We start from the raw sequence: 11,303 nt of genomic DNA, 5'->3' as shown, positions 1-11,303 counted from the left end.
GATGCGGAATAGATGTAACGCGTGCTCTGCGTGTCATGCCACGCCCCCTCTCCGCGCGCTCTCTGCTCTGCACCTTTAAGCAGGGTGGGGGCCGCCCCCTCCCGGCTCTGCTGAGTTCAGAACTTTCTTGCTCTGCGGTATATAAGCTGCAGCGCCTGCTCTCTGCCGCAGTGTCCCCCCTGCAACCTCCCGTGCCGGCTCTCTCTACGTCCTTCTCCTACGGAGTGCCCTCTCTCCATCCTCCCCTCCTGGGCAGTGCCATCTCTGCATCGTCCGCTCCCTGCCTGTGCCCTCTGGTCGTCCAGTTGTCCTCCAGCAGTATTACCTGCCCACTCCTTTCCTTCAGGTAGCGTCTTCCGCGCATCCCCCAGTAGCCCCTTCTGCCTCCTGGGCAGTGTCCACTGTCCATCCGTCTCTCCACGGCAGAGTCCTCTGCCTGTCCTTGCGTTCCTAAAGTCCCTTTCCCCCAGAGTGCCTCCTTCCTACCCCTTTCTCAGGCAGTGCCCTGGGCCGCTTTTTATCTCCCAGGGGGAACCCTCATCCCCAGCTTCTAGAAAGCACCCTCTGCCCACCCCTTAGCTAGGTACCCCTCTGCCACTCTCTTTCTCAGACAGCACCTTGTGCCACTCTCTTTCAGGTAGTGCCCTCTGCCAGCCATATTCTCTCATACAGTACCCTGCCCTCCCCCCATCATGATGAGCTACACCTTTGACCCACTGTATGGTCCTTCATCTGGCTACCGCAAGCACCTTGACCTCTCCGGTGGCCGCCACCACCACCACTCCTCTAGGTCAGCGAGTTCGGTGACCTCCAGCGGCTTCCAGTCATGGTCCCGCAGCTCAGCCGTGGCTTCTCCCTACCGCAGGGGCGGCCCAAGCCAGGTCACCTCCTCCACGGAGAGCTTGGAGACCCTCAACGGTGGGTCCAATGAAAAGGAGGTGCTTCAAGCACTCAACGACCGCTTTGCTGGCTACATTGACAAGGTGAGGCAGCTGGAGGCCCAGAACCAGAGCCTTGAGGCTGAGGCCGCTCTACTGAGGCAACAGCAGGCGGGGAGGTCGGCGATGGGCGAGCTCTACGACCGCGAGATCCGAGATATGAGGGTCTCAATGGTGCAACTCAATACCGAGAAAGGGCAACTGCAGCTGGAGCAGGAGCACCTGGAGGAAGACCTCCAGCAGCTACGGCAACGACTAGATGAGGAGGCCCGCCAGCGGGAGGAGACGGAGGCGGCCACCAGAGCCCTGGCCCGCTACATGGAGGAGTCTGGCCTGGTACAGTCCGAACTAGAGAAGAAGGCCCTCTCCCTTCAGGAGGAGACCGGCTTCCTGCGCCAGAGCCACCAGGAGGAGGTGGAGGAGATGCTGAACCAGATCCATGGCAGCCAGGTGTCCAAGGAGGTACGGGAGGTGGCCAAGACCGACATCAGCTCCGCCCTGAAGGAGATTCGGGCACAGATGGAGGGGCACACCGCCATGGCCACCCTACACAGCGAGGAATGGTTCAGAGGTGAGTGCTGTAGCAGAAGGTTGTCAACAGTCTTGTTCTATCTCAACTTAATACAGGAATCACCTACGATGCTCCACAGCGGGCACCAGATAAACCATGCAAACTTGAAATATGACTCTATTGTGAGGAGTGTGGCTGTGGGTGCAAAATGTCACTTTTTCTGGGACAAAAATTATTTGTATGTGCGATGGATCTTAAACTAGAAGACGAGTCAATTGGCCATTAGGAAGCCCAGGAGATGACTTGATATGCTTATTTCTCCTTTGTAAAACCAAGTGGCAATGCTCAGTTACAAAACCCCCAGTAGGCCTGGCCACCTATGTCTGAGGTAAGGGTAGATGGAAATACAAATTAGCAGGTGAGATGGTGGTGGGGAAGCAAGGGACTCAGATGATAAAAAGTGAAGAATACACTCACTGAGAAGTTATCATTGGTTTCTGGTTTAGATCATGTGACCCAAAGTCTCCAGCACTGGCACCTTTTAATTGTGAACGTCCACGTCAGGTTCAGGATAGTTGTGGCCTTGGGACGTTCCAAGGTCACGAGACCTCAAGATCTGCAGTCTATGCGCCCCCAGAAGAGATATTTGAGGATGTTGATCCGCATAGAGTGTGCTCTTGGGCACGTGAAGCCACTGTGGGCAGATATCAAGCAGCAGCTTCATAGATACAATGCAAGCTCCACCCACAATCTATCATTGCAACAATCGGCTGACCGTTACGGGTCTTTGTCGACTTCTTTGAAGAATTCGGATGGGCCTTAATTTGTTCAAATTTACTAAAAGCGATGGGGGCGAAGTGAGCAGAGTGAGGAGCAAAGAGATGTTAAAGAGGGTGAGAAGGTGAAGATTGCACACCATAGCAAAAGTGGGAGAGGGAAGGCGAGTGGAAGTGTGGGGGGAGTGAAAGTAAAGATGAAAAGGTGAGTGAGAGATTGACAGGTGGCAGCGGAGAGGAGGGCCGTAACTTGGGAAGGGCAGAGAGATATGTAGGGAGAGTACCTTATGTGAGAAACGCTCAGGGGGCAGTGAAACGTGGAACAGGAGGGAACGGGAGTGTGTGAAGGGCGAGCGAGAGGGAAGTGCCAAGTGAGAGAGGGGAATCCGGGGTAGGAGAGAACGAAAATCAGGACAAGAGAGAAGAATAGAGTATATAGTTTTAAAAAGGGTGCAAGGTTTAACAAAATATGGAGAGGGGCGTTGGGAGCGGAAAAGTGAAATAGGGCAAAGGGAGAGTAAAAGAAAAATGGGAAGGAAAATGGAATAGTAATGAAAGTGTGGAGGGTAATTAAAATATGGGGAAGAAGGTAGAAATGTAAAACACATCAGTGAATGAAAATGAGTGATGAGGAGTATGATAGGGAAATGATAGAGGCAATAAAAGGGAGAGGAGGCAGTGGGCGAAAGTTGGATGAGACTAACAATGAGGGGGTGGACAGAGGGAAAGGGGTACAAAGAGAAGGGGAGGGAAATCGAGGGTTGGGGAGAGGTGCTGAGTGGCAGAATGACTAGGAGGAGAGAGGATAGATAGATAGATAGATAAATAGATACATAAATGCATAGATAGATAGATAGATAGATAGATAGATAGATAGATAGATAGATAGATACATACATAAATGCATAGATAGATAGATAGATAGATAGATAGATAGATAGATAGATAGATAGATAGATAGATAGATAGATAGATAGATAGATAGATAAATGCATAGATAGATAGATAGATAGATAGATAGATAGATAGATAGATAGATAGATAGATAGATAGATAGATAGATAGATAGATAGATAGATAGATAGATAGATAGATAGATAGATAGATAGATATTTATTGCCCACTATACAAACCGATCTTTCTTGGCCCTTACACTGATAATCTAGCTTGTGAGGACCGGCGTTAGAACGGGTCAGGTTTACGACCGGTCTTAAAGATATAAAAACTTTTCCTGTAAGAGCTTATCTAACAGGACTTTCCACCACCAAAACCCCAGACGTCCTGGTCTATTGCCTTTGACCGAAAAACGGTTAAAACCCTTCTGATATAGGAAATTGCTGCCCACTGAAAGCAGCCCTCTGCAAGGAAGGCAGGCCCACATTTTCATTCAATAAAGGGGTGGGTTCCCTCTTCTTTTTAGAGCGCACGCACAGGCGCTTTAATTGGACTCTAGTGCCTGCAGGGAGCCAGTGATGGGCTTGTCTGACTGGCCTGTTTTCGCTGATCCATAGACGCAGCAGACTCCTGCCTGATGGAGCTTTGAGGCTTTGGGGCTTTTCCTAACAAAGTCCCAATAGAAAACCTTAGTGTGACCTAGAATAGAGGTAACCACTGCCCCATTCAAGATGGCTCTAAGACCTGGCAGAAGGAGGGAGGATGCCTTTTTCAGGCTGGTGAAGAGATGGCAACCAGGTGGCAGAGGTAAATGGAATGAACGAACAAGTGACAAGGGAAGGAGGAGAGATAAGGAAAGAAGGGGGAAAGGAGACGATAGAAAAGATGGAGGAGGTATGTAAAAAAGGGGAAGAAGAGAAAGTATATAGAAAAGAAAGCAATACGAGTGAAAAGAGGGAGGGAAAAGGAAAGGGAACATGAGGGATATGCAGTGATATGAGGGAAAGAAGTGTGAGTAAAATCGAAAATAGGAAAGGGAGCGGTGTACAGAAAAAGTGAGTCAAGAAGATAAAAAGGGGACGAGAGAGTAGAGGAAAGGAAGAGGAAGAAGAGGGATTGGATGGAATAAAAGATTGGCATAGGCAAGAAGAAAAGAATACATGATAAAGGGAAATGAGCGAGGAGAAATGTGGAAAAGAGGGGAGTAAGGAAGAGATTGAAAAAAGTAAAGTGGAGAGAGGAAGAAGAGTACTAGAGAAAATAAGAGAAATAAGTTAGGGTAGAGTGATCTGAAGCACAGAGACAATATACAGAGAGGTGAGTAGAATGAAATGTGAGGGGCAGGTGCAGAAAAGAGGCGAACAGGCCCCCATGTAAAGACAGAGGACCCGTAGAGACAGAAAGGCGAAATACGTTGTGAAAATGGGGGAGGAAGCAGCCAAAATAGATAACATAGATGAAGGTTAAGGGTTACAGAGGAATAAGGAAGTGGAGAAGGACGCATAAAAAGGCAGACAAATGGAGGACAGAGCGAAAATAGAGATGAAGAAAGATAAACCGAACAGAGAGTGAGAGTTGAAAGTGAGTAAGAAACAACAGAGTGAAAAGAGTAAAGGAAGAAGAGAAGAGTGGAACAAAGAGAAGAGGTATGAGGAGAAGTGAACAAAAACAGAGAAGGGCAAGATAAGAAAGCGGGGAACAGAAGAGTGGTACGGGCTAAAAAAGAAAATGGACGTGGGGACAAGGAAAATGTGTGTCTGGGAGCAAAGGATAACTCGGTGGAGGGGCCGATAGTCTCACAGTTACCTGAAAAATAACGTATGCACATTTAGTATATATTTCCTTTTAATGCTTGGCAGAATAATGTTCCTCGTGGACAGAATAAAATACAGAATGATTCAAAAGTGCTTTGCTGACACAGTCTCTACGCTTTGCAGGGCTGTAAATTGCTGCAGCTGCTATTCAACTCTATCGTACTAATTTTATTGGCCTCGGAATGAGATTCAAGCCTGTGAGAAGAAGGTGCCACACCCACATCTTTAGAAGGGGGGGGGGGGGGGTTGTGGGCTCTCAGAAGGCTAATTTACTATTCTAACTCCAGTCCTGGAATATTTTGGGGAAAGTTAATAATCCCTAAATATTTTCCTATTAGTGTAAATGTAATTTTGCATTGCTCCCAAGTGCTGCACTGAGGGCGCAGTTGAAGGGCAAAAATAAGAATACTAGAGGTGGTAGTTTAGCTTTGCTCCTGAGGGACAGAATGTCTTTTCTCAGGGCCAGTTACATTATATTTCTCCACAGCGCCCCCTCTGTCCGCCAGAATGTGCTTGTGCTTTGATAAGGGGTGACATTCTTTTGCAGGCAGACCCCTTCCGCTTGGGTGGGGCTGTTAAGTTGCTGCATCTCGCACTCCATGGTGTGTTTTCATTTACACTTTAATCTTTCTAAAAATACTCGAAGTGAGGTGTCACCCTGTGTGTAGCAAGGGATGTCTGTCTGGCTCTTCTCCCGCCAGAGGCAGCTGTGAAAGTGAGCTGTGGTAAACTACTTAACACAGTGTTTCTTCACCTGTGATTCACAATGCCTGCTTAGGGGATCTGCGACTGTAAAAATTAAAGAATTTTAGCACATTAATAAAATACATATAAATAAAAAAAAGCAAAACAGAAAATATGAAAATGCTCTGTGAATTGAAGGAATTTTAAACTGGAAACTAAAACCTAAGTTAGTATCTTTGGGTCTTATTATTATAACGGTCAATTGGACGACCAACCGCCATCACAGCGGAATGGGACCGCCCGACAAAGGAGTTGGAGGGCCCACCAGCTGTATTACGATAGGAAAGCCAACACGGTGGTCTGAATGTGCTCTATAACACTGGCTTGTGCTGGAGTGCTGGAAAAGGGCCGCAGCATAAGCCGCGGTGATCTTGAGCACTTTGTGCACATTCATGCACCGTGCATGAATGTGCGTGGGGGTACTACATGTGCCCCGCCCCCAAGGCCACATTCCAGTGGCCCATGAGGGCCCTGCTTGGGGCCTCCAAAGTCCCTTTCCGTCTGCCTTTCTATGACGGTCGGACCGCCATGAAAAGGCAGTTGGAAAGGGACATCCTATTCCCAGGGTTGGATTGGGAATGAAAATCGTCCCGGGCACACACAAAGAAAAAATCGGCCCACATTTGCATAAACACTCGTCATATTACTGCGTTGGTGTAATCTTATAAAAAAAACTTTAGGGGGGGGGGTGAAAAAATGCACGCGTTAGTGGTGAAACAAGTGAGACCGCCCCTGCCCCCGCTCAGTATGTGCAGACATTAATGGGCCGGCCAGAGAGACAAAGGGAGTGATACCTGTGCTAAACGGAGGTAATGAGCGCCCATCCGCCTCTAGAAAGGCCACTCAGACTCCCACTGGGCCGCTGACTGTATCAGAAGAACAGAGACAGCGCCAAAATACCCCCCCAGACTGCTCAAAAAAGCAGCCCACAGCAGCCCTTGGACACCGGCCCATCGGGCATTGCCCGAATGCCCGCGTTACCAATCCGACGCTGCCTATTCCCTATGGCGTTACCTCCACAGGCACTGCCTCCATTGTAGGGATAGGAGTCCGACCGCCGCCCGACTGGATCCTAGATCCTATGGGAGGCTGCGGTCTTTTCCCCCGCCCTCTGCGCTCCGGCCGCTGGTATCATAATCCGGTGGTCGGACTGTTGCCCTGGATGTCGGGGGACCAACGGAGTGTCGGCGGCAGTCCACCCAACATCATAATGAGGGCCTTTACCTTGATTAGCTGGAGCAGTGCAAGTACAACAAACAGAACCCAGTATGGATGGCTGGTGGCCTCAACCGAAGCATTGGTATGCACTTACAAAAAGGATGCACGTACTAGGAGGAAAAAAACTGTGATACTCTAGAGTATATCAGATCACACTGTCTTTTAGAAATAAAACTTACTTTTGAATAGCTCCAACCTTTCCTTTAAAATGATAATTTCAATGTTTTCATTGGGGGCAAGAGGTGTGGCGCAGTGGCCATGGCGCCTGACTCCGGACCACGGGGTTCATGGTTTGATCCCTGGTGCCAGCGGCAGGTTACCCCAGCACCATGTGACTGTGAGCAATAGCTTGCCTAATCTTCCCAACGCCTTGACACCCTCTGGTGATTGTGCACTTTACAGATACTGGATTTCATTTCATTTCATGTTTTTTCTTTGGGAATTAAATACAGTATTTTCATAATTTTTTGTATTTGTTTGATGTAACCTATTTCTGTATTTTTGTCTATTACTGTGAGTTTCGAATCATTGAAATTGACCCTGGCAGTATTTTCATAATTTTTTGTATTTGTTTGATGTACCCTATTTCTGTATTTTTGTCTATTACTGTGAGTTTCGAATCTTGGAAAATGACCCCGGCTCTTTTGCAATGGGGCAATTATTACTGTAGTAAAGAAGTGGGTGGGGCTGGAAGTTGAAAGGCTGCAGGGAAGGCTGGACAATTGTGAAGGAAAACAGTATCACTAAACACCAATCAGATGTGAAAATATTGCAAGTCACCTCAGAGTTCTGTGCCCTTACAGTTGAACTGTTTTATCTAAGTATACTGTAATGTATGCATGTGGTGGCTATAGTGTAGAATTTGTATTGCCCTTATACATCTTGAGAGCGCAGTATTAAAATACCGGTGCCATAACAAATGATGTTGTTGAGTTTTAATGGGCCTGTCTGTGCCTCTCCTGACAGATGGATCAGTCCGTCATAGCCCACTCATGCACCAGTGCAGCAGAGTGCGTCAAGGCTCAGTGAAGGGAGGGGCGGGATGGCACACCGGTGGTTACTGCACTGCTGAGTCATGGCTCTGCTCTTGCTGCAGAAGACCCGCCCCTCCCCATCGAAGCAAAGCTCGTGGGATGCACCAGCAGCCCAAGCAAAACTGTAGCTGAGCGTGCAGCCTTTCGCAGCCTTTATTCTAATTGCATACAAGTGCTGTGGATGAAAGACATCCCCCACATGCGCGCTTTCAATTATAGGTCAGCAGTGAATCACCGGAAGTGCATGCTGAAGCACTGCAGCCTTTCTTTAGGGCACACACATACAGCAACACCTGAAAGTCTGAATGTCCAGCTGTCTATCCATACTTGCAAATATGAAACTTTATACAATACCTTTTTACAGCTCTATATTATTGCCTTATACATGTATACCATTTCTATGTAGTCACGTGTCTATATATCTATTTTCTACTGTAGAAAGAAAGGGAAAACAATTCTTCATCTCACTCCAATGCACTACTATATGTTTCATCCTATACCAATCTCAATATATTCTCTACCTCCACTCTCTGACTCATCCCAAACCCCATTCTACTACTATGATCTCGCATATAACCCTTTTTAGTCTGTTGCCCCCTCTATTCCCCCTTTACTCACCCCAAATACTATTATCTCCAAAATAACACTTCCTAGACTCTTTCCTCCTGTATTCTTCCTTTGACCCTTCCCAAGCCTCATTTTACTACTATGATCTCCCTAATCACCCTTTCTAGACTCTTCCCTCCTCTTGCCCTCTTTTGACTAATCCCAAACCTCATCTAATATGACCTCCCAAATAATGTTCTCTAGACTCTTCCTTCCTCTATCCCTCCTGCATCCTATTCAATCAAATGAAAAGACTCGCATGTCCACAGCTCAAATGAATAACTCATGTTTCCCTATGCTAATCTACTAATACTACTAATCTTTCGGGTTCCGAAGTAGCGTGCTACTCGCCGAAAAGTGCTTCCACATCTCGTCAAGGGTAGTAAGCATTATATAAATACAATTACAGCTACACTGGAGTCTAGATTGACTGTATTTTTGTGCCAACGTTCATGGAACACAAGGAGGTGGAAAAAAGTATCCTTAATCAACTTTTGTGTACAAAAGTTTTTTTTTAGTTGATAATGGTTTTGTGTGTCTCGAGTGTATGTTATATGCAAAAGAGGTGTAAGCATCCGTAGACTTCCATACAGCGCCAGTGCTACTAAAATGATGTGTCCTGGTTTTGAATAAAATCCTAGCGGGTAAAAGGAAAATTATGTGACTTTTCTATGCATACTACTTGCATTCTATATGAAATTAAACATAATGCACAATTTACTCATGGGCTGTTATCTACATGTAGAAATTTGTACTGAAGGGTGTCGTTCAAGTCCAACTTTCATGCAAGATACTTTTCGCTCAGCTTTGTGCTGTGGTACAACCCTTAGGGCCTGATTCACAAAGGTAAACATTCACTTTTGTGTAAGTTTACAATTTTTTGCAATTCACAATTTATGAGTACTATCTTTAAGACTGCCTATCCTTTTATGTGCTGAGTCAAGAACATACTACTCGTAAAATTCCTTTGTGAATTGCAAAACATTTTTTACATTCTCAGAGCCTTAGTCTAATACTGCACTCTTTGCACAACACATCACCTCTGCTTGTCATGTAACACTGCACTGTGCAATTTTTTAATAAATGTGGGCCAGAGTGATAGATCAAACTTAGCTATGTTTCAATGAATGAATATATTTTTAAAGTGCTGACTGTACCCAGTTGGGTGTCCTGGCACTATGGAATTATGGTAAACTCTCTGCTTAATTTGAGCCAGTGTTTTCTGGCACTCAATTGTCAACACCGGCACTTTTGACAGTCTGCCACATCATGGTGCTGTATATCTCATTTAGAGATGAGGACAACAACAATTCTTTATTATTCAAAATATATAAAAAATGACTAATACCTGCCGCCCAAGCCATTCCCATAACTTTGGGGTCCTGGAATAGTCTGAAATGTCACACTTGTAGGAGTGTGATGGTTAGTAATTTTGTTTGGGGTGTCATTGGTAGCACTGGCAGAAGCGATGGGTGGGCCAAACTGCAGTGGACTCCTGATGAGGGCCCTGCACTTATTGTTATTATTTTTTTAACAGATTGAGCACTGCGTACACTTAACAGCAAGGCATCATGAAAAAGCTGGGAGATTAGTTCTCCTAATGCACAAGTTACTTACCTTCGGTAACGATATATCTGTAAGAAACATTAGTAGTGATAAATTCCTTACCTTAGAATTACCCCAGGAATCAGACTCGATCCGGAAAGTTCAGCAGTACCCCAGGACGTTGGTAGGCGTCGTGGTGTGGCTCCGCGTGCGTCGTTTGCATCGTTGTCTCTGAGATGACGTCGCTGGAGCTACTTAGACGCGCCCATGCGTGCTGACATCAGTTCTGTACACAACTATCCGCACCAGGAACGCAGAGCCATGCAAGAAACTGACAACTGGTGCCATGAAACTAGGGCCCTGAAAGGGATGACCTTAACCCTAGAAATCAGTTCGCAGAACGGGGAGGATGGGTGGGGCGGTAAGGAATCTATAACTACTAATGTTTCTTACAGATATATCGTTACCGAAGCGAAGTAACTTGTGCATCTGAAAGAAACACGTAGTGATAGATTCCTTACCTTAGAACAGATACCCCAGCAATGCCAACCCCTGTGGCAGAACTGCGAACCAAGATCACACCAGGAAGTCCTGGAGAACAAAATGGCCAAAGAAGCCATCTCTCCGGACTTGGCTGTCCAGGCAGTAATGTTTGGTAAACGTGTGCAGCGAGGCCCACGTAGCTGTTTGACAGATGTCATGCAAGGGAACTCCTCATCCCAAAGCAGTAGTGGCTGCCGTCGCCCTGGTAGAATGGGTGGGTAGCCCCACTGGAGGCTCCCTTTTAGCCAAAGAATAACAAGCCTTAATGCACAGAACGACCCACCAAGAGATGGTTCGCTTGTGCATGGCCCGACCTTTCTTGGCGCCCACGTAGCCAACAAAGAGCTGGTCATCTATCTGGAACTATTGTGTACGGTTGAGATAGAATGAGAGCGCACATATTTAAGTCCAGACGGTGGAGCCTCTCTTCCTCTTTTGAGGGATCCGGAGGCGGAAAGAAGGTAGCCAAAGTTATAGTCTCCCCGATGTGACAACCTTCGGCAGAAAAGGCAATGACAACCTTCGGCAGAAAAGATGGATGAGTCTTCAGAACAACTTTGTCCGGATGGACAGAGAGAAAAGGAGGGTTAGAAGAAAGGGCCTGGAGCTCTCTCACTCTTTTGGCATACGTGATAGCCACCAGGAAAGCTGTCTTTAAAGTAAGAAGATGAAGAGGACAG

The 11,303-nt window shown here is 46.7% G+C and overlaps 1 protein-coding gene across 1 annotated transcript in view; it reads left to right on the top strand.

The window, feature by feature from the left end:
• Positions 1-563: 563 nt before the first annotated feature.
• Positions 564-11,303, top strand: part of NEFH (neurofilament heavy chain) — a 146,779-nt gene continuing 136,039 nt past the window's right edge. Inside the window, exon 1 of the mRNA XM_086943233.1 lies at positions 564-1,509. Within this exon, the coding sequence (XP_086799359.1) occupies positions 693-1,509 (817 nt within the window). The 5' untranslated portion in view covers positions 564-692. The remainder of the gene's footprint in view (positions 1,510-11,303) is intronic.

The sequence above is a fragment of the Lissotriton vulgaris genome, chromosome 11 (genome assembly GCF_964263255.1).
Source record: "Lissotriton vulgaris chromosome 11, aLisVul1.2, whole genome shotgun sequence".
Lineage (NCBI taxonomy): Eukaryota > Metazoa > Chordata > Amphibia > Caudata > Salamandridae > Lissotriton > Lissotriton vulgaris.
This window is presented reverse-complemented; position numbering and strand designations above follow the sequence as displayed.